This window comes from Artemia sp. Qi Xiang Cuo, chromosome 17 (assembly GCF_049724085.1).
Source record: "Artemia sp. Qi Xiang Cuo chromosome 17, ASM4972408v1, whole genome shotgun sequence".
NCBI lineage: Eukaryota > Metazoa > Arthropoda > Branchiopoda > Anostraca > Artemiidae > Artemia > Artemia sp. Qi Xiang Cuo.
In genome coordinates, this window is record NC_142810.1 from 26170931 (window position 1) to 26195758 (window position 24828).

The 24828-nt window shown below is 36.8% G+C and overlaps 1 protein-coding gene across 1 annotated transcript in view; it reads left to right on the plus strand.

Moving 5' to 3' along the window:
* LOC148942051 (BAI1-associated protein 3-like) overlaps positions 1-24828 on the plus strand; it is a 146900-nt gene that overhangs the window by 14575 nt on the left and 107497 nt on the right. Inside the window, exons 3-4 of the mRNA XM_089103219.1 lie at positions 12146-12270; positions 23232-23360. Of these exons, the coding sequence (XP_088959345.1) occupies positions 12146-12270; positions 23232-23360 (254 nt within the window). The remainder of the gene's footprint in view (positions 1-12145; positions 12271-23231; positions 23361-24828) is intronic.

Genomic DNA, 24828 nt, shown 5'->3' on the forward strand with positions numbered 1-24828 from the left:
CAGTGTTTTGAATGCGCCAACACCAAGCAATACTTTTCAAATACATTTCAGAACAAGTTTTTTTCATAATGTACATCCTAAACCCATTTTACAAGTTGAAGTGCCCATCCTTTTCATCCACAACTTGACTTTACAGCTTTTTGAATGCCCAACATCAAGCAATACTTTTCAAAAGCATTTCAAGAATAGTTTGTTTCTTAGTGACCCTCCTAAAACCATTTTACAAATTGAAGTACACATCATTTTTCACCCAAAGCTTTACTTTACAGCTTTTGAATGCTCCAACACCAAGCAATACTTTTCAAAGGGCATTTCACACTAAGTTCTTTTCGTAATGTCCCTCCTAAACCCATTTTACAAGTTGAAGTACCCATCCTTTACACCCGCAACTTTACTTTACAGCTTTTTGAATGCCCCAACACCAAGCTATACTTTTCAAAAGGCATTTCACAACAAGTTCCTTTCTTAATATCACTCCTAAACCCATTTTACAAATTGAAGTACCCATCCTTTTTCACCCACAACTTTACTTTACAGCTTTTTGATTGATCCAACACCAAGCAATACTTTTCAAAGGCATTTCAGAACAAGTTCTTTTCTTAATGTTCCTCCTAAACCCATTTTACAAGTTGAAGTACTCATCCTTTTCACCATAACTTTAGTATACTACTTTTTTGAATGCTCCAACACCATGCAATACTTCTCAAGTGACATTTCAGGAGCTAAGTCATTCATTGATGTGAAGAAAAGTTCAAGTTCTTTTTCTAACCATCCATATGAAAAGAAATAAGTTACAGATCAATTCTATTTTTCAAGAAAAAATAAAAATTTTCCACTCCAGTTCAGATTTTTCTCAAGGAGATGGAAAAATTTAAAATTACTGTTCTAAATTTTTCATAGAAGATACAAAAAGTTATACGTTGATCATGAAAAGTTAACTCAATTCTGCATTTTATTAAAGAACTTACAGTTCAATTCTAATTTCTCTAGAGAAAAATAAAAATCTTCCTCTGCAGTTCTTAATTTCACAAAGACACAAAGAAATTTAAATTTCTCTTCTGAATTTTCTTAGAGAAAAGAAAAAGTTATAGTTCAATTCTAATTTTTTTTAAAAGAAAATGAAAAATTTCCAACTTTTTAATAAACATTCTAAGCGCTTAACATGCTAACGTTTCCTAAGATAATAGAAATATAACAAAGTAATGCATAAAATATTTTTATTGAAGTAAAAACATAAAAATATGTTACATACATTATTTTACATTATTAACATCATTGAACAGCATTGAACATTCTGAATCTGTTCCATAAAATAATTTATCAAGTTCTCTCTCTCTTGATACTAGAGTTACTCGCTTCTCTTAGTTCATAACCACTAGAATAATCATTCATCCATTTTGAGTCATATACAATTTCCACTGGGAATGTCACCTACTGATTCAATACACGTTTCATCATAGGTATTATTTGATTCATTGACTATATGATCAATAGTAGTAATAATGCCCACTTGTGCTTAATTGTCCAAACAATTCATCATTATATTCATAAGTAATATTGTCTATCATTGCTCTTTTTATTTTACCTGCAATTTCAATGTCTACTATCATAACATTTTTACAGAGGCAAGAGTTTTGGCAAGTTGACAAGATATGATTTATAATGTTGGCGTAGCAGTAGGTTCTTCTTTTGTTTACTGATTTCTTTCGAATCCTAACACTGGAAAGAAGACAAAAAGATCTATCAATAGCTAGAATGTTGCCAAAACCATTAGCTCGAAGTTATCCATCTTCATCGACTATCATTTTTAAGTTGGCATTCTCTTTGAGCACCAATTTCTCTGGAAATGATACTTTCACATATCCACCGTTTGAATGATGAAAATTCTTGACTACTCCAAAGGAATTTAACTCCTCACTGTTATGACAACGTATGCACACATTCCCAATAAGATCTCCACTACTACTTGTCCCATAGTTCAAATATATCTCTTTGTCAGCATTCAAGGCAACAATGACTTTATCATGTGCACACACTTTCTTCGAATAATTCATTTTCACGTCTTTTTTTAAAATATGTTTAGGTGTTTATCCCTCCAATGGTAAAAAATCACTGATTTAAAGCACGTAATAAACTCGATAGTCTCGATAACCTACCATGGAGTATCACTGGGAAAGCCGCTCCCAATATAAGAGCAACCATAGAGTACGTTTGCTACACCCGCACGCATGCACAGTGATAAAAACACAAAGTCAACCGGGGGAGATTTTTCAGTGAGTATGGTTATGTTAGGGTAGTTTAGACTAGATTAAGTTAGGTTAGATTAGGTTAGGTAAAGTCATGGTAGGTAAGATATCAAAGGATTACTAAGTTAGGCTACATTGTCTAGTAAACATCTCTCCTTATTAAAGTTAGGTTAAGTTAGGCCCGTGTATGTTATATTAGGGTAAGTAATGTTTGGTTACGTTGCGTACGAGCGCGTACGTAGGCTAACATAAAATAAACTAACCTAAACTAAACTAACCTAACCTAAAATAACCTATCTTAGGAAGGACATTAAGAAAATAACTTGTTCTGAAATGCCATTTGAAAAGTATTGCTTGGTGTTGGAGCATTCAAAAGCTGTAAAGTAAGGTTGTGGGTGAAAAGTATGGGTACTTCAACTTGTAAAATCGGCTTAGGAGGGACATTAAGAAAAGAACTTGTTCTGAAATGCCCTTTGAAAAGTATTGTTAGGTGTTGGGCATTCAAAAGCTGTAAAGTAAAGTTGTGGGTTGAAAAGGATGGGTACTTCAACTTGTAAAATGGGTTTAGGAGGGACATTATGAAAAGAACTTGTTGTGAAATGCCTTTGAAAAGTATTGTTGGGTGTTGGAGCATTCAAGAGCTGTGAAGTAATGTTGTGTGTGAAAAGGATGGGTACTTCAACTTGTAAAATGGGCTTAGGAGGGACATTAAGAAAATAACTTGTTCTGAAATACCTTTTGAAAAGTATTGCTTGGTGTTGAGGTAACCAAAAAGCTGTAATGTAAAGTTGTGGGTGAAAAGGATGGGTACTTCAACTTGTAAAATGGGGTTAGGAGTCATATTAAGAAGGGAACTTGTTCTGAAATGCCTTTTGAAAAGTATGTCTTGGCGCTGAGGTATCCAAAAAGCTTGAATGTAAAGTTGTGGGTGAAAAGGATTGGTACTTCAAGTTGGAAAATAGGCTAAGGAAGGACATTGAGAAAAGATTTTTTGAGAAACTTGTTCTGAAATGCCCTTTGAAAAGTATTGCTTGGTGTTGGAGCATTCAAAAAGCTATAAAGTAAAGTTGTGGGTGAAAAGATAAGTACTTTAACTTGTAAAATAGGTTTAAGAAGACAATTATGTAAAGAGCTTGTTCTGAAAAGATATAATACAGCCTTTTGAAAAGTATCGCTTTATGTTGGGGTATTTGACAAGATTTAAAGTACAGTTGTGAGTGGCAAGGATGGGTACCTCAACTTATAAAATTGGTCTATGAATGATATTAAGAAAAAAACTTGTTCTGAAATGTCTTTTGAAAAGTATTTATTGGTGTTGTGGTATGCAAAAAGTCGGAAAGTAAAGACGTGTGGAAAAAGATAAGTACTTCAAGTTGGAAAATAGGTTTAGAAGGGACATTGAGAAAATTACTTGTTCTGAAATGCCCTTTGAAAAGTATTGCTTGCTGTTGGGGCATTCAAAAAGCTGTAAAGTAAAGTTGTGGGTGAAAAAAATGGGTACTTCAACTTGTAAAATAGGTTTAGAAGGGACATTAAGAAAAGAACTTGTTCTGAAATGCATTGAAAAGTATTGCTAGGTGTTGGGGCATTCAAAAGCTGTAAAGTAAAGTTGTGGGTTGAAAAGGATGGGTACTTCAACTTGTAAAATGGGTTTAGGAGGGACATTAAGAAAAGAACTGGTTGTGAAATGCATTGAAAAGTATTGCTTGGTGTTGTGCCAGTCAAGAGATGTAAAGTAATGTTTTGGGTGAAAAGGATGGGTACTTCAAATTGTAAAATGGGGTTAGGAGTGATATTAAGTAAATAACATGTTCTGAAATGCCATTGAAAAGTATTTCTTGGTGTTGGGGCATTCAGGAAGCAGTAAAGTAAAGTTGTGGGTGAGAAGAAGGGGTACTTCAAGTTGGAAAATAGGTTTAGGAGGGACATTAAGAGAGGAACTGGTTCTGAAATGCCTTTTGAAAAGTATTTCTTGGTGTTGGGGCATTCAAAAGCTGTAAAGTAAAGTTGTGGGTGAGAAGGATGGGTACTTCAACTTGTAAAATGGGTTTAGAAGGGACATTAAGAAAATAACTTGCTCTGAAATGCCATTTGAAAAGTATTGCTTGATCTTGAGATGTGCAAAAAGTCGTAAAGTAAAGACGTGTGGAAAAAGATAAGTACTTCAAGTTGGAAAATAGGTTTAGAAGGTCATTACGTAAAGAACTTGCTCTGAAATGCCTTTTGAAAAGTATTGCTTGCTGTTGGAGCATTCAAAAAGCTGTAAAGTAAAGCTGTGGGTGAAAAGTATGGGTACTTAAACTTGTAAAATGGGTTTAGGAAGGACATTAAGAAAAGAACTTGTTCTCAAATGCCTTTGAAAAGTATTGCTTGCTGTTGGGGTGTGCAAGAAAGTCGTAAAGTAAAGTTATGGGGAAAAGATAAGTACTTCAACTTGTAAAATGGGTTTAGGAGGGATATTAAGAAAGGAACTTGTTCTGAAATGCCTTTTGAAAAGTAAACCTAGGTGTTGGGGCATTCAAAAGCTGTAAAGTAAAGTTGTGGGTTGAAAAGGACGGGTACTTCAACTTGTAAGATGGGTTTAGGAGGGACATTAAGAAAAGAACTTGTTGTGGAATGCATTGAAAAGTATTGCTTGGTGTTGTGGCATTCAATAGCTGTAAAGTAAAGTTGTGGGTTGAAAAGGATGGGTACTTCAACTTGTAATATGGGTTTAGTAGGGACATTAAGAAAAGAACTTGTTGTGAAATGCATTGAAAAGTATTGCTTGGTGTTGTGGCATTCAAGAGCTGTAAAGTAATGTTTTGGGTGAAAAGGATGGGTACTTCAAATTGTAAAATGGGTTTAGGAGTGACATTACGTAAAGAACCTGTTCTGAAATGCCATTGAAAAGTATTGCTGGGTGTTGGAGCATTCAGGAAGCAGTAAAGTAAAGTTGTGGGTGAGAAGGATGGGTACTTCAAGTTGGAAAATAGGTTTAGAAAGGACATTAAGAAAATAACTTGTTCTGAAATGCCTTTTGGAAAGTATTGCTTGGTGTTGGATCATTCAAAAATCAGTATAGTAAAGTTGTGGGTGAAAAGGATGGGTACTTCAACTTTTAAATTGGGTTTAGGATGGAAATTAATAAAATAACTTGTTCTTAAAATATATAATAAAGCCATAAAAATTTTTAAAAATTGGGGGCTCAGGGGCCTTTGGGGTGCGGGGGGTCCTTTGGGGGTCTGGGGGGGGCCTTTAGGGCTGGGTGGTCCTTTGGGAGCCTGGGGGACCTGTGGGGGCTGGGGGAGGGCCTTTGGGGGTCCGGGGGCCCTTTGGGAGCCTGGGGGCACTTGAGGGCCGATTGGTCCTTTGGGAGCCCCGTGGACCTTTGGGGACCGGGTGAGGGCCTTTGGGGGTCCGGGGGGCCCTTTGGGAGCCTGGTGGTCCTTTGGGAGCCCGGTGGACCTTTGGGGACCGGGTGAGGGTCTTTGGGGGTCCGGGGTTCCTTTGGGAGCCTGGTGGTCTTTTGGGAGCCCGGTGGACCTTTGGGGACCGGGGGGCTTCCTTCGGGGTTGGGGTGGGGTTTGAGGAGCCTTTGGGGTTGGGGTAGAGGACCTCACGATACTGTTAAAATGCAACTTATGTATTATAAGGACCACAGAGTTTCACCCTCAAATTCTCTTCTAAAATCATCCTTAAAAATTGCTCCAACTGTTTCGCTGAAATAATACCCTATAATGGCTAAAACGGTTTCGCCCAAATAATCCCTAAACGTAATTGCAGAGAGTTCCTTTTGTTTTTGGCATCCCTGTGCTTTCACATTTGAAATTACAAAGAAACCCTTTCGCGCGCTAATCACTTCATCGCTAAGATCAAAACATTCGCTCGGAAACAATTCTCTTTAGAAACAACAAATTAATTCCCCTTTCGCGAATCAATAATTCCCCTTAAAACAACAAATTAATTCCCCTTTCATGTCAATCAATCAATCATGACATCATCTGTCATGTGTGATCTAAACTTTGCCTCGGAAACAATTCTGGTCGAAATCCAAAGACATTAATTAACTTGACGTCATCTGTCAGACATTAATTAACTTTGCCCGGAAACAATTTGATTAATGACTGACAGCACAGGTGTCCCACTTTAATTAGCCACGTGTTTTCCCTTGACATTCCCTGGGAGCTTGCCCAAAACAACAACAACAAATACTCTTTCTGGATCATAACATTCTTCCCGGGCACTTGGCCAAAAACAACAAATACTCTTTCCAGGATCATAACATTTGCCTCGAGCGTGCCAAAAACACACCTGGAGAAAGAGGTCATTGACCCCATTAGCCACGTGTTCTCCCTAGGGATTCAATGCCCTTATTTGGTGTAGGCGTGGGAATTAAAAAAAAAAGTGTCCGGATCGGGATTCGAAGGGGTATTGTGGGCGTGGGAGATATTAGGGCATCTCTACTCTCTTTCTCAGAGTCAAAAGGGATCGGACGGCAACTAGCCCTCCCCCCCCCCCCCTCTATGGCTTTTACTTCCCCAAACCCACCCGATAAAAATTTTGAGGTGACCATTTTGTTAGAAATAGTTCAAGCATCATATATTAAAACTCCGGGGTCAACACAACCCCCAGTTCCCGGGGCCAGGCGTTGTAAGTTTTGTCCTGGGGGCATATATGGTTCTTATAGAAGGGATGCTCGTATAAACCTTGGAGAGGGCTCATTTGATTGAAAATGAAAGTTTTAGTTCAATTTAAAGAGTCAAAAGAGATCGAAGGGAAATTTGCCCCCCCCCCCCTATTTCCCCAAACCCATCAGATATAAATTTTAAGTTAGCCATTTCGCTAAAAATAGTTCAAACATCAGATAATAAAAACTCCAAGGTTGTCACAAACCCATTTTTTTTACTTCGATGCTAGTTTTGATACTTTAATGTACACTTGATTTTGAAATAAGGAATTTTTAAAAACTTGGAACTTTTGCAATAAAAAACAAACAAAAATTAATTTAAAAATTTTTCGAAAAGGAAGTTTTTCAAAGAAAAGCAAAGGCCATTTTAAAATTAAGATCAGCAGATACACATAACTGTTAAAATTCAAGCTCAAAACTACCAGAAATTACTATTAAAGAATAAACGAAACCCAAAATGAACAGAGATTAAATAAACAATCATAGCAAAAACACATACAACAAGTAATAATACAATTGAGTAAATAAATCTTAAAGCGACAAATGCTTAAATTGAATATGCAAATCATGCTTAGCACGAACAAACATATTTTGATATTGAAGTATAAATGAAACGCAAAACGAACAGAAATTAAATACACAATCAATGCAAACAAACATACAATAGATATTAATGTAAATGAATAAATGACTCTTAAAACGAGTGAAAGTTAAATTGAATATACAAATCAAGCTTGAAACGATAAAAAATTCCTATAAAGAAGAGTTTGGGTATCGCCTCCTCTCCCTGTAAACGTCTAAAACCTACTATGTCAGTGGCGCTTTACTGAAAACTATATATGTCTTGAACAGTCTTGGAAAGTATAAACAAAATCAAATTAAATATTTGATATTTAATTATATTAACTGTTGAAAGATCCATCAGTTCAAGATTTTCTTCTACTGTAATTTTCATTTTCAATGCTTTAAGAATTGGAAAAGAATATATTTGTAATATAATTCGTTTCCAGTAAAGCGCCAATGACGCAGAAGGCTTTCGGTTTTTACAGTTAAGGAATGGGACAGTATCCGAACTCTTGTTTGTAGTGAAACTATATTCTTCTTGAACAATTTAGAAAGAACTAATAAATTAAACTGACTATTTGACGTATAATGATATTAATTGCTGAAAGCTGATCAGTTCAAAATTTTACTGTAATTTTAATGTGTCTATGTCTAGAAGAAAATTGACATTTATCTCATAAAAAAGGGGCAAAGGCTCCAACACCTAGTCTTACTTTTTAAAGATAGGATTTTAATTTAAAATTAATTCTTGAAAATAAACTGTGCTCATTCGTTATTAATTGCATACAAAATATCTGCTTTGAAACTATTGCAATTGTAGGTTAATCAAGTTAAAAAACTGATTTCCATTGGAATTTTTTTTATATTTTTAATGAAGTGGCTATGTCGGGGAAATGGAGCCTTCAAGACCCTCTGAACTTTTTTTCCGATATCCGACTTTCCGATATCAAGGCTATGTCGGGGAAACGGAACCTTCAAGACCTTCCAAAACTTTTTTATCCGATATCAGACCTTCCGATATCAAGGCTATGTCGGGGAAACGGAGCCTTCAAGACCTTCCAAATTTTTTTTTCCGATATCAGACCTTCCGATATCAAGGCTATGTCGAGGAAACGGAGCCTTCAAGACCTTCCAATTTTTTTTTGACTCTTAAAAACGTAACAAATTGCATATAAACAAGTTTTAATGTGGTTTTTAAAGTTTTTTTTGTAAATCCCCCTTCCCCAGAGAAAAACGGAAGAAAATCCTAAATAAACCCTTGGCAGACACTACCCTTTTAAATAGCACTACTAGTTTCTAATCCCTGTTTTTCCATATTCCAAGTCTTATAAGTTTCATATTCACTTTGTATTATACCTTCCTTAGTCTCAGAACAATTGAAGCTTATTTTTTTTCTTTTTTCAGGAATGGTACTAATTTGAAGTCATCTCAGATGCAGTGGTGGATCCAGAGGGGGGTGAGGGGGCGCCCCCCCCCCCATAACGTAGTCTAGAGTAGCGTAATTTATTAAATTAACGCAAGTTTGCGTTAACTAAACTTGCTCCTAACTCAAGTTTATCAGATCAATCTATTTTGCCCCCCCCCTAAAAAAATTCTGGATCCACCCCTGCTTAGATGATAGTTTTTCCATTACAAATATTTCATTATATAGTTTTTCATCATCTTTAATTGGAAACTGTCTCTTCCTTCAGACCAAAGATATGAAAGAATTACACGCAAGCTTTGACGGGCTTATCCTTATCAAAAAATAATTAACAGTCGAGGAGATGCCGATCTTCAAAAATCATGTACACCTTGCGGCGAGTGCCAAGCAGGGTGAAAGTGTGCCAAGCGTGGTGGAACTGTGGTAAGCGTTGCAGGGACTATACCATGCGTGTCAGAGCTGTGCCACGCTTGAAAGAACTCTGTAGCAGACACGAACCTCCAAGATTTACACCAAGTAGGGAAAAGTTAGTGACACCTTGTTAAAAGCGTTTAGAAGTCAACAGAGCTGATCAACGGGAGAAATAGTCGCCCTTTCAATGTCCACCTAGGAAGGCTCTTAAGTTTATAAGAGATTAGATGAGATCCTATAGGTCCTTTTTTCCTTGTAAAAGCTCCTTAAATTACCAAGCAATTAGCTCTTTACTTGTATTTTCAAGAGTAGGCTGTAGTCTATATCAGTCGTGGTTCCACGAGGCGGGGGGGGGGGCCCCCCCCCCCCCCCTAACGTAGTCTAAAGTAGTGTAATTTACTTATTTAACTCAATTTTGTGTTAATTAAACTTTCTCGTAACGCAAGTTTTTCGGATCAACCTATTTTGCCCCCCCCCCCTAAAATATATCTGGATCCGCTCTTGGTTTATATGAGTACTTGTGCTTGTTTTTGTGTGTTATGCTGTTATAAAAATTGTTCATTTAGGCTTCCCACTCGGTTTATTTATTCGAAGAACATTATAACTTAAAATTTTTTGTAAATATTTTCATAGCTTTATTAAAACATTTCAGTAGAAGTTTAAACAACTATTAAAAATAACGAAAAACAAAATTTTATTGAAAATTGAACATTTTTATATATTCTCAGTTTTGTTTTTATTCACTAGATAGGATTGGATCAAATCGAGCCTTTGATTAGAACGAAATATTGTTATTATGAGTTAGACTGGCATGCTTTTGATAGCCCATGTAATTTGTTCTGTTTGACAAGGCTGTCTTAAATTACACAGAAACTGGCTTACTAAAACCTTTCATAGAACTTATAGAAATTAAGCAGGATACACACACAAACCTGACTTTCAATTTACCCACAGAGAAGGTTCTTAAGCCCCATTTATAGCAGTTTAATTGAAGGCGGGTCAGAATAGCTCAAAGTATAATTTAAAATTTAAAATTATGTTCGTCAAGTTATAATTTATAGAGGATAAAATTAGTTTATTTAATCAAAGCAGAGTAATAGATTGGATGCGTCAAAAGCCACAGATAAAATTTACACTCAATGCAAATTTTGAATGAATATTTTCTTTTGTTCTTTGGATTCAGTGGCCTTTCTGCTTTCGTTGTAAGAGGGCTTAATCTTTGTTCAAGTTTGTTTTTCCTATTTATTTCAACTTTTTTAATATTTTCTCTCTGCGAATTGAAGGCTAAGGTTTGTTTATTTTCTTTGTATATTATTTAGAATTGAACACTGCTTTGTGGATTTTTTTTTTTACCGAAATCTTTGAATATTCTTTGTCTGCTTTGATTCATTCTGATGCTCAACTGCTGAAAAAATTGCTTTTTGCCCCAATAAAAATATGAAAATACCTCCGTATATGTCTATAGTTTAAGGACATTTTTACTAGATATAAGATATATTTCAACAAAAAAAAACAACAACAGCTCAATAACACAATCGCAAATCCCCCACAAAAGCTCCATAACCTGTAAAAGGGAAAAACCTTTAAACAAACTCTTCCTGAGAACTTGTTTTGGTACTTATCTGTTATAGCGACCCCACTCAAGAATTACGCTGTTTGAAACTCGAAAACAAACCGGTTTCATCTGTCTGTATTAAGGGACAATTAGCTTACGCTCAGTGGAAAACAAGTGGCGGGTGACAGAATACATAAGACGTATATAATTTGGGCTATATATTTGCAAATTAGGGGTAGGGGGTAAAGTATTTGGAAAACATGAAATTAGAAAACAATTCTTACATTATAATATGCAGAATAATTGTAACTAACACATTTTGCATACAGACCCACCATATTTTACCCCCCCCCCCTAATGTGCCATAATATAGCCCAAACTTGTTTTTAAATTATTATATTTTTATCATGTTTATGTATATTTATCAGGATTAACCTAACTTCACTTCTTAAGTTGGGTCGCTATAACAGATAAGTACCCTTTTTTATGAATTCGATTTATTTCATGGTGCTATACTAGCTTTTGTAATAATATTAGTGTTGTCGGAAACTCAGATTTTCGTTTTGCTAATAAGAGGGCAAACGTTCTATCATATTCGTTCCTGAAAAGCTGCTTTTGTGTATGAATTAGATATAGCCTACAAGCTCTCTTTCCATGTGCTATACCAAGTTTATTTTGATATTACTAAAACTCCTGTTTTTTTTATAGAAAAACAGTAATTTTTACTGAAATATTGGAAAACAATATTTTTACAGTATTTTTGACTGTTTTATTTTTTTCAAGGTTACAGTTTTTCATCCAAAATACCAAGCTTATTTGCTTTTGGCGCTTATGGACTAAACCAGTAAATGATAGGAGATAAATCGGTATTCTGTACTAAAAGGACTCTTTTATATAGTGCTAGTTTGGTTCCCCCCCCCCTAAACTCCAAAAAACAACAGTTTAAATATCGTATACGCAATGAAAACCACGCCATACATTGTATTACTCTATAGCGGGGTCTTGAGTTATCCCGTCAAAAACGGGTTTTTCGTGACTGGTTTTCATTGCAGTATATAAAAGAGTCCGTTTAGTACAGGAGTACCGAGAAATCAAATTCAACTCAAGTGTTATTTTGAAGCTTATTTATATTTTAATCCAAAAACATATTCATCATCAAAACTAAATCCTGTCACCATCACATTTCATTTCATTTTCCAAACGACATTTCATGCAACCCTGGGCCCATATTTCTATATTATTTGCAGTTCAGTAAATGCTAAACTCGTTTATTTTAGGAAGAGCTCTTGGGTCAGTCATTTACAGAGTTTCTCAACTATTGCCTTAAGCTTTTGAAGTCTCTTAGATATTACTTCGTTCTCTCACAGCCAGGATGTATAAGCAACTTAGAGTCAATGCTAAGGTAGGAAACTTGATGCTTGAATGAGAATTAAAGTGTTATGTTTATCTATCATTCTTCTAACTAAAATAAAAAGCATTGCGTTTTCTAATTCTCCTGACTTCAATCAAAACATTGCAACTGATATATTGTAAATTATTTAAAAAAAACTACGTTTTCTAAAGAGTTAAAGAGGCTGAGTTACAAGGTCGAACCTTAAAACGTACAGGGATTAGGAGGCAAAGTTGGGGGGCTGCCGCCCCCAAACCCCGCTTTCGCAGCCTTTAAATAAAAAAAAAGTTTTTTAAACTGAAAGTAAGGAGCGACATTAAATCTTAAAACGAACAGAGATTATTCTGTATATGAAAGAGGCTGTGCCCTCCTCAACGCCTCGCTCTTTACGCTAAAGTTTGACTCTGTCTCACAACTTTATTTTTTAAAACAATAAAAAACTTTAGCGTAAAGAGCGAGGCGTTGAGGAGGCACAGCCTCTTTCATATACGGAATAATTTCTGTTCGTTTTAAGATTAAATGTCGCTCCTTACTTTCAGTTTAAAAAACTTATTTTTTTTATTTAAAGGCTGCGAAAGCGGGGAATTTGGGGGCGGCAGCCCTCCAACTGTGCCTCCTAATCCCTGTACGTTTTAACGTTCGACCTTGTAACTCAGCCTCTTTAACTCTTTAGAAAACGTAGTTTTTTTCAAATAATTTCTGCACGTTTTTGTGCAGTTTATTACTAATTATTGCTTGACTAACTGTTAGCTGATCGTGTCAGGAGTTAAAGTTGGGGGGCTGCCGCCCCCAAACCCCCGCTCTTGAATATTCTTGTGTTAAGGCTTTTAATTCCTGAATACTCAAATCACGTCGTACAGGGTGCCTCCTAATCCCTGTACGTTTTAAGGTTCGAACTTGCGACTCAGCCTCTTTAACAGCCCCCCAACTGTGCCTCCTAATCCCTGTACGTTTTAAGGGTCGACCTTGTAACTCAGCCTCTTTAGCTCTTTAGAAAACGTAATTTTTTTCAAATAATTTAAAAAAGAAACTGAGTTTCTTTTTTAAAGTTTAAATTCAGTATATAAAAAATTTGCTCTGACGGTGAATCGAACCCGGGTTTTCCGCCTGATAGTCTGGAGTATCAACCGCTGGACTAAAGAAACACAATTGCAATTGTTTTTTAGTAAATGGAATCTATTTTCGCTGCAAGCAAATTCCCACAAAACTTGATATTTGGTTTTTGGAAAACTAGGAAGGAGTGATCAGATTGAGCTGAAATTTCGAGGATTATCTCCCAGGCCCCAGTAAAGCTTATCTTCTAAATTTCAGCCCGATCAGACAACGTTAAAGGGGGGTTGTGGTGGGAAAAATTAACATGGGCTATTATAGGAAAACGAGGTTTTTCGTAAATGTAAATTCAGGGGATAATTTTTTCGGTCTGAAAATATCAAAAGCCCTAACAGGTTGAATTCTGCTTCGAATGAGTCCTCATTCACCCGGATCAGTTGCCAACTGTGGCCTGTAGGCGTGGATAAGAAAAAAAGAAAAGTACTTTTTTAATGGCTATATTTGGTTTTATGAAACCAGGGAAAAATTGATTGGATTGATCTAAAATTTTGAGGGAAATCTTCTGGGCCCTACAAAACCTTAACCTTTGAATTTCAGCCCAATCGGACAACTTTAAAGGGGGGCTGTGGTGGGAGGGTCCAAACTTCCGGCCCAGTTTACCCCATGAAGATAAAGTCGGAGGAGGATGAAATTTTGCAAGTTTCTTAGTTTGAGCTTGGGCTACAAAATGCGATTACCGCCGTCTCTCTGCGACCTCTAGGACTTGAAATTGCTTAACATTGTTGTGGGTCGCCTCTTTATAGAGGCACAAGTTTGCCTCCTTGATACACCTCCGTATATGACCGAGTGTTTTCAAAAATACTCATAATAATTAATTCTTTTTATTTGTATTCTTAATAAAAGTTGTTCATTTTTTTAAAGCTCTTTTTGAAGACCATATGTCTGGATGGTTAACCTTGGAGATTTCATCAGAATTTAGATCCTCGTCTCTTCATACTAAATGCTTGAATCTTCCTTAGTTTTGAAACTCTGGGGAAAAGTTTAGTAAAATTTATTCGAAACAGACAACCAACCCTCTTTTAAGATGTGTTCTACCAATTCTCCCCCCTGGAAAAGCAAGCCATGGAAAGAAATATAAAACGATTTCAGTAATTGAACTGTTTCTTGGCTTCAGAAAGAAAAACTACGTAATTCATGAAAATGATAATATTCAAGTTATATATAGAAACATAGGTAAGGTATAGTAGATAAGTCACTGACTTATCTACTAACGTCAGAGGCAACGCTATAGCGTCACCCAAGTAGAGCGCCATGTTCCTCCCATGTACCGTTCTTTTTTGGGTCACTTTGCTTAGAAGGGTGGTGATAGAAACTTCAGAGGGTACTTATTTAGTTGTAAATTGAACTTTCTAGTGCCTTTTTAAGAGCCAAAGTTATTGATGGGCAAACCTTCTCCCTACTCTGGCCATTTTTTATTCACCAAACGCGCGGTTGTCCCCTAGGAAATTGAATTAAAATTATGAGATAGCCATTCTGTTCAAAATAGTCGAAATATAATTATGCCTTTTGGATACTATGATCCCCCAAAGCCTCTGGGGCAAGAGCCGTAAGCTATGTCAAATGTCAACTGTTTACAAGTACGTTTTGTGAAATTATGAGATTGTCATTTTGTTCAAAATAGTCCATAGATACAAAAAATATGCCTTTTGGATACTATTATCCCCCACGGCCTTTGGAACAAAGCTGTAAATTATTTTAATTGTCAATTATTTACAAATATACCGTGTAGTCGAAAAACGGGGTGTAATGTACTTGATCTTAGGTGTCTGGTTGGCTCGTAGTTTTCTGGGATCGTTTTCTTGGCCAGAAGGAAGACAAACTTCGTTTGAGAGGAGGGCTAGGGGGGATCGAAAGTACCTTAGAATTTTTCTGTGATAAAATTCAGAATTTGCTGTCGTAGGTCCTTGCGCCAAGAGTCGCCTATTATGGAGTGTCTGGGGCACGGACCCCGAAAACATTGGACTCAAAAAAGAGCAAAAAAACTTTTACGTGACTCAAATTATTAAGTCCTTGGTCAAAGGTAACCCAAATGCAAGTGATACATTAGAAAAAAAATATTGGTTTTCTGAAAACACTACGCAACTAAGGGCCAAAGAGAACTAAAAAGTTTTCTTTCTTGAGGCAGCTTGAAACTTCACCCACAAGTTGCTACGGCAATATCACTTTAAAAAGAGACGCATGGTGTCTTTTGATGTTGTTTCAACATCTCTTTCTACATTTCCAGGAAGTTTAAAGCTTCCAACATCAGTCATTTCTAAAATATTGTAGATATGCTATTTTTACAAAGTCACCGGGACAAATGGGACCATTTTTGTTTTCTGTTTAATATCGAATGTATTGTCAGTATTCAGCTCTTTCCCTTTTATGGTAGATTACACAGTCAACTGAAATAAATCATAGGAAATTTTTACCACTAACAGCAAATATGCTTTAGATGCTAGGTAGTCACACCGGTGGTTTAATTGACAAAACTATTTAGACTTTGTTCCAGCTGTCGTCTTCGGTTTAATGTAGCTCTTCACTTTTCTTTTATAAAAACTTCTTTTGGGGGATAAAATCCATTTCTTTAAAATCCATTTCTCTTCACTTTTAATGGACATTTTATTTTTAATAAAAGGAATGCTTGTAAGCTTTCTTTAGTTTTTCACCTTAAGAACCAATATTTTGGTTTGTTATTTACATTTTAGAAATAAAAATTTTTTTTTTTGCCAAAATCGATGTATTCGTCCAAAATTCCTTCATAATTTCAGTTTGATTCCTATAGACGTTAATCTATACCCTTAGCCGTACCTCAGACATTGCAGATACTTTCTTTTGACAACCTGAATGCACAGGGTTTCTTTTGATTTAGTTCAACATATATTTCAACAGTTACTGGAATTTTTAACTTAATACCATGGCCAGTTCAAAAAAATGACTATCTCAAAATTTATAGCGGTTGGGTTTAAGGAAAAAAGGGCGGAGGGGGCTAGTTGCCCTTAAATCTCTTGACTCTTAAAAAGTGAACTAGAACTTTCAGTTTCCAATAAAATGAGCCCTATTTGAAGCTTATACGAGCATACCTTTCATAAGAACCGTGCATGTCTCTAGGGCATGACTTAAAACACCTTCTCTCGGGGACTAGGGAGTTGTATTGACACATGAGTTTTTCTTATCCGACCTTTTGAGCTATTTTTAACAAAATGTCTATATCAAACTTTTCATCAGATGGGTTTGGAGAAATAAGGCGTAGGGGGGTTGTCTAGTTGCTTTCGGATCTCTTTTGACTATTAAAAGTGAGTTCTAACTTTCAATTTCCAATCAAATGAGGCCTCTCTGCAGTTTATCCGAGCATCCCTTTCATAAGAACCATATATGCCCCAGGGTATAACTTACAACGCCTGCCCCCTGGCCCTGGGTGGTTGTGTCGACACCTGATTTTTAGTTATCTGACTTTCGAAGAATTTTTAGCTTAATGGAGATCTTACAATTTTTATCGGATGTATTTGGGGAAAAAAGGGCGTGGAAGGGGGGCTAGTTGCCCTCCAATCTCTTTCGAATCTCAAAACCTGAACTACCACTTTCAATATCCAATCAAATGAGCCACCTCTGAAGTATTTACGAGCATTTCTTCCATAAGAACCATATATTTCCCCAGGGCATAATTTATAACGCCTGCCCTCGGGCCCTGAGGGGCTTTGTCGACCCCGGAGTTTCCGTTGTATGGTCTTTGAACTATTTAAAAAAAATAGCTATCTCAAAGTTCTTATCGGATGGGTTTGAGCAAAAAGGGCATGAAGGGGGGGGGGCTTGGTGCCCTCCAATCTCTTTTGACTCTTAAAAACTGAACTAGAACTTTCAATTTCCAATCAAATGAGCCCTCTTTGAAGTTTATGCGAGCATCCCTTCCATAAAAGCCACATATGCCGCCACGGCATAACTTACAACGCCTGCCCCTGGGCCCTGGGGGTTGTGTCGACACCGGAGTTTTGTTATATGATCTTTGAACTATTTTAACAAAACAGATATTTCAAATTTTTATCGGATGCATTTGGGAAAAAAGGGCGTGGAGGGGGCTGGTTACCCTCCGACATCTTTTGTCGCTTTAAAGGTGAACTAGAACTTTCACTTTTCAATCAACAGAACCCTCTCTGGAGTTTATACGAGCATTCTTTCCTAAGAACCATATATGCCCCAAGGGCATAGCTTATAACCCTTGCCCAGAAGACAGTGGGGGAAGTGTCCTGCTCTAAGATATAATTTCCTGAAGTTTCGAAAATGTTGAACAAAATGCCAATCAAAATATTTTGAGTGGATATGTTTGGGGAAATGGTGGGCGTGGAAGGGGTGTTAGTTACCTTTTAATCACTTTCGACTATTAAAAAGGGCACTAGCCACTTAAATGTCCAATCGAATGAGCCCTTTTTGAAGTTTATATGACAACGCTTTCTATAGAAACCTTATATGCCTCCAGGGCATAAGTTACAACCTTTACCCTGAGAGCTGTGGGGTTTTTTTTTATCTTCAAAGACCTAATTTCCAGAATTTTCAACTACGTTGAACAAAATGGCTATGCAAAATTTTGATCGGATGTTTTTAGGGAAACGGTGGGTGTGAGAAGGAGTTAGTTGCCCTCCAATCACTTTCGACTATTAAAAAGGGCACTAACCCTTTGAATTTCCAATCGAATGAGTTATTTTTTAAGTTTCTACGACAAACCTTTCTATATTTTTGTATTAAAATTCTACATGACATTATTTCATTAAAAAATATACTATGCATTACATTGTTATGTGTTCATTATTTTTAGAGTATGCGAGCATATCAAACATTTAGAATGTCTATTAAAGCATCGGAGATGTAAGAAAAGGAATTTGCATACATCTATTAACAGACACATGAGATAACATTGACAAAATCTAAGTATCAGGGTGAATGAATTTTCTCTATCAACATCTTTGTCAGATATGCTTGATAGAATTGAGAAAATCTAAGTATCAGAGTGAATAAATTCTTTATCGATGTCTTTTGACAGATACGTTTGATAAAACTGACATAATTTAAGTATCAAATTGAACAAATTCCTCATTAACATTCTTTATCGATATCATTTGTCAGATACGTCAGTTAAAATTGAAAAAATCTATGTATTAGCATGAATAAAATATTTATCATCATCCGTTGTTGGATATGTCATTATGAAAAAATTGTAAGTAATTAAGTAACAAACTCTTTCTTGAATTCACCTCTTGCATACACAATACAAAAAATTCACTCAAGAGATTATGAAAAAACTGTAATTTCCAGGCTTCATTTGCATGCAATAGATAGCGAGAGTTCTATGACTCCTCCCTACAATGAATTCTACAGGTTTTATGACTCCTCCCCAAAATGAATTCAGATGGTTTTAGGACTCATCCCCCAAGCCATAACTCCATTCACCCTTGAGCAATGGTATAAAAGTTTGATGAAGTACATCTCTACTTAAAAACTGCATTAATATCTTCCAAGATGATAGGACTGTATGATACAGAATTTATTGGTTTAAAAAAATCATCCTGTGGTGTTATATCTGAATGGGCATTTTTTGTTATTGTCTATGGAACTCGAAGAAATTGACTGTTATCATTGGATAGTGAACTATAATATGTTTGAGCATGATAAAAGCTTGTGGAGTACTACATTAAGTCGTATAGACAGACTGGGATTCTACGATAGAGTGATTACACCACTTAATAAAAGTGGTCAGGAACTGAGAAATGTTCAGGAGGAGACAGTGAAATTTGCAGCTTTTTCGGGATTAAAGCACTCTACATAAAGGGTAATGTACCTACAGATAAAGTTTTAATTCAAAAGCGTGACCCTAGGATTCCACTTTTCAATCTGGAAGCATTTTAGTGTCCTAAATTTGAAGGGGCTTATCACCGTCCTGAAGAAAAAGTTAGCTTCTTCCCGTAGTGGATACCTAAGGACATAGCTGATCGTCATAAGTGCATAAGACACGGTATAAACTATTCTATGTCATGGCATCCTCGTTTCCGGATGTGTAACAGTGAACTTTAAGTACAATTTTTATGTAAATATGTGTTTTTTTTCAAAAAATCTTTTAATATGTTTAGGCAACACATATCTTTAAGCTTAGCCAGTCTTTATTCTTTAGAATAGTTCTATTCACTCATTGAATTATGTAGAAATTGTAAGTAAGTAAGTAACGATCTCTTGGCACTGGGAGAAGCAAACATCCGCCCACACACATAAGCAAAAAGAATGAGAGAGTCAAAAGCGCATAAAAAATAGATTCAGACATGCAAACAGACAAAGGCAGGCACTGGGAGAAGCAAACATCCGCCCAGACACAGAGGCCAATAGAGTCGGAGAGTCAAAAACTCATACAAATATATAGATTCAGACATTCGCACCAACAATGACAAGCATTGAGATAGGCAAACACCCGCCCAGACACATAAGCAGGGGAAGCGAGAGAGACAAAAACACATATAAATATATGGATTCTGACATACAAACCGACAAAGACAGGCACTGAGATAAGCAAACACCCGCCCAGACATATAGGCTTAGAGAGTGAGAGAGACAAAAACACATGCAAATATATATATTCAGACATACAAACCAACAATGACAGGTATTGAGATAAGCAAACAACCGCCCAGTCACATAAGCAGAGGAAGTGAGAGAGACAAAAACACACATAAATATATGGATTCTGACATACGAACCGACAAAGACATGCACTGAGATAAGCAAACACCCGCCCAGACACATAGGGCTAGAGAGTGAGAGAGACAAAAACAAATATAACTATATAGATTCAATCATACAAACCGACAAAGAAATGCAGTGGGACAAGAAAACACCATCCCGGACACACAGGCAAAGATATTGAGAGTATGGATTCAGACGTACAAACCAACAAAGACAGCCATTGGGATAAGCAAACATCCGCCCAAACATACAAGCAAAGGAAGTGAGAGAGACAAAAACGCATACAAATATATAGATTCAGACATAAAAACCAACAAAGACAGGCACTGAGATTAGCAAACACCCACCCAGAGACATAGGCAAAGAGAGTAAGACAGACAAAAACAAATACAACTATATAGATTCAGACATACAAACCGACAAACAGAGGCACCGGGACAAGCAAACACCTGCCCGGAAACACATGCAAAGAGAGTGAGAGTATAGATTCAAACGAACAAACCGATAAAGACACATAGTGGCGGAAGAAAACACCCACCCAGATATTCAGATAGAGTGAGTGAGAGAGAAAAAACACATACAAATATATAGATTAGGACATACAAACCGATAAAGATAGGTACTGGGGAACCAAGGATCCGTGCAGAAACGCAGGCAAAGAGAGTGAGAGAGACAAAAACAAATATAACTATATAGATTCAGACATATAAACCGACAAAGACAGGCACTGGGATAAGCAAACACCCGCCTGGAAACACAAGCAAAGAGAGTGAGAGTATAGATTCAAACGTCCAAACCGACAAAGACACACAGTGGCAGAAGAAAACACCCACCCAGATACTCAGATAGAGAGAATGAGAGAGAAAAAACACATACAAATTCATAGATTCAGACATACAAACCGATAAAGACAGGTACTGGGAGAAGCAAAGATCCGCCCAGACACATAGGCAAAGAGAGTGAGAGAGACAAAAACGCATACAAACATATAGTTTCAGACATGCAAACCGACAATGACAGGCACTGAGACAAGAAAACACCTCCCCAGAGACACATGCAAAGAGAGGGAGAGAGAAAAAAAACACATACCAATACTTAGATTCAGACTACAAACCGATAATGACTGGCACTGGGACTAGCAAACACGCGCCCAGACACATGGGTAAATAGAGTGAAAGAAACAAAAACGCATACAAATATATAGATTCAGACATACAAACCGAAAAAGACAGGCACTGGGTCAAGAAAACACCTGCCCAGAGACACATGCAAAGAGAGGGAGAGAGACAAAAAAACATATAAATACTTAGATTCAGACTACAAACCGACAATGACAGGCACTGGAACTAGCAAACACCTGCCCAGACACATACAAATATATAAATTCAGACATACACACCAACAGAGACAGGCACTGGGACAAGAAAACACCTGCACAAGTTCGATTCATTTTGACTTTATGCATGTTTACGTTGAATTTAGGTTAGACCGGCTATAGATGACAGCACACCCGCTCTGACATACAGTCATAGTGAGAGAGATATGCAAAAAAGTTTGGTTAATTTAGGTTCACTTAGAGTGGCTCGCCACATGCTAACTCATGTATCGTTCGTAGTAATAGGTGTCTGACCGTTGTAAGCCATGTATCCGTGAAACTGCACATACATCCATGCCTCAGGCGTAGGATCAGTACTGTATACATGCTTACTACTAACAAAATGGCTATCTCAAAATTTTTATTGGATGTGTTCGGGGAAATAGTTGGCTTGGAAGGGGTGTTAGTTGCCTTCCAATCACTTTTGACCCTTAAAAAGGGCACTAGAACTCTCGATTTCCAGTCGAATGAGCTCCCTTTGAGGTTTATTCGACGACACCTTCCATATAAAGTGCCTCTGGGAAAAAAATAATAATAATAAAAAATTTGAGCAGTATAGCTTTTACTATAGGCAACGCTACAGCGTTGCCTCTGATAACAGAAAAATTCTTACCTGGACTATCAAACAGTTCGTGGTAAGGCTCTGTAAGCAAGGAGTGACCCGGCTCAATAGTAACCGAAACTCTAAAAAACGGAATTTTGATACCAGTAAATACATCAAAAGAATCGGATTTTTATGCTGATTTTAAATATTAGATTTCATCAAATTTAGTCTTACCCATCAAAAGTTACCAGCATGAAAAATTTGCCTTTATTTCGAAAAAAGGGGGAAACACCCCCTAAAAATGGTATTATCTTAATGAAAATCAAGCCATCAGTTTCAGCGTAACAGAAAACCCTACTGTAGATGTTTCAAGCTGAATTTTGTATTTTTTGCCAGAAGAAAGATGTTTCAAGCTGAATTTTGTATTTTTTTTTCGCAAGCAGAAAGATCACGGATGCATGTTTATTCGTTTTTGTTTTTTCCAGGGGTGATTGTATCAATCCAGTAGTCTTAGAATATAGTGAGAGGGCTCATTCGAACGGAAACTAGAAGTTCTAGTGCCATTTTAAGTGACCAAAAAAGTGGAGGCAAACTTAGCCCCCTCCCACGCTCATTTTTCCCAAAGTCACCCAATCAAAATTGTTCAGCATAGTCGAATATCTAATAAATATGTCTTTGAGGATGACTTAATCCCCCACAGTTTCCGGGGGAAGGACTGCAAGTTATGAACTTTGTCCATTATTTATATATAGTATTGGTTATTGGAAGTATACAGACGATTTCAGGAGGGATTAATTCTGGGTGGGGGGGGGTCAAAGGAGGATATTACGTGGGAGGATATTTTCATAGAGGATGTTTCCTTGGGGGAAGGGACATTTCTGGGAAGGGGGCGCCGGATTTCCCAGTATTATTTATAAAACCATCAGAAACGCTAAAAATTGTTTGTAGTAATGTCGAAAGAGCTATCTATTCTAATTAAACGGCCTTTGTGATTCAGGGATTTGTGATTCGAACAAAATTCGAAGTTTAGCGTAAAGAGCGAGTTATTGACTAGGGTGCAAACCCCCTCATATACGTAATAATGTCTGTTCGTTTTAAGTTTTAATTTAGCTCCTTAATTTCCGTTTAAAAAATTTGCTTTTTTTATTTAATGGGGACTTGCCCTGTTTCAGAATAATTTAATGCACCGACCATTTTCACAATATTATGTCAAGAGAGCCTATTAGGTAAACTTTCTTATAGATGTTTGATGTATATGACTGGAATGTATTACTACCGTAAAGTTTGTCCTTTTAATAAAGAGCTTCGGGGTGAACTCATGACGGCTATAAGACGAGGCACTATTGACTGGTATGGCACTCAGTGTGAAAGGTTAGTCAAATTTTATATTGTTCATTTTTTCAAGTGAAGCCTGTGAGGGGTGTCTGAAAATAAGAACGAAATTGTAACACGTTGATAATTGAATCTAGAATATATAAAACAATACTCAGGGGGAATGATAGTAATTGTTAATTGCTGTAAATGCTCCTTAGGGTGTATTTAGATAGTTTGCTGCTATGCCAAGCTAAGTGTATGTATTTTATCTAATTTTGCCAAACATTTGATCCGTCCTAGCCAAATGGTTATCACGCTATACTTGAAATCTTTTGACGTAAGGACAGGGGTTCGAGTCCTGATACTGCTGATTATTTGGATTGGTACGGCAGTCAGTGGCCTGATTCTATAAGATCAGTTAGATTCGATCCAACTCTCAATAGGTACCTGGAGGAATCTGGGGAAGCTAAACAGGAAGGCTGTGCGAAGCTCAGGCTTTCCAGCCTCAAACCCCTCCCACTTTATTTCCAGGCTGAGGGGCCATGAAACGGAGATCACAACTGCCGGCATGGACTGTAAAGTTCACTGGGGCATTCTCTACCTTTTACCAAGTATATACAACTTAAAGAGCGGTATCCATTCACAGCGATTCCTCTTACGTTGGTCTGCTTTTCGTAATTGTAAGGCCTATTAAAGATTACCTAAGCCTTTGCTTAGGACAAGCATAAGACCATTACTTTGTTAGCTTTGAATTCCATTTGCGCTATGATGTCGATTAATCTTCTCTGTCTTTTGAATTTGATGTCATTGCTTCTGTCTTTCCTTTTAAATTAGCTTTTGTTCGTCTAAAATGGTACGAAGTCTCCTGGATAAATAGTTCGATGGATACATATTATACACGAAGAGTCTCGAGTTTTATCTATCTTTGCTTTGTGACACCAAAAGAAAATCCCTAAAGCTTGACTAGTTTACATAACGAAGAAACTTATAGATGTTGACAGAGGAGTTCTCATGCACCAGCAAAACCTAACTTTTTGGAGCTTTTAAATCACAGCCTAGGTACTGTTAGTTACCAGGTTACCTTTTACATCGTCTAGTATAATTGAAACATTTTCAAGGCTGCAGATTTATGCAGGAGTGCACATCACTTGGAAGTAACTGGTACTAGAAAAGCCTGATGCTCTAGTAAAGCTATGAGAGTGCCAGGTGCCCCAGCAAAAAGTAGACAGGCATATTCATTCATGAACCTGGTGCAAGAGTTTGTGATGGTAGAATAAAACTCTCTGGGAGTACTTTTTTGCAACCAATACTACTTCGTGAGAACGATTCAAAGAAGGACATTTTTTGGACATTTTTTATAATATTTTTGCTCTTACGATCTTATGTCTCGTCTACCGTGTCTAGCCATTACGGTCTAAGAATTTTTATAACAATATTTTTCGAGATCAGGCTTACATTGAAGAAGTCGATAAGGAACAAAAATACATTTTTGGAAGCTTTTTGGGTACTGGTGTGTTATATGGAC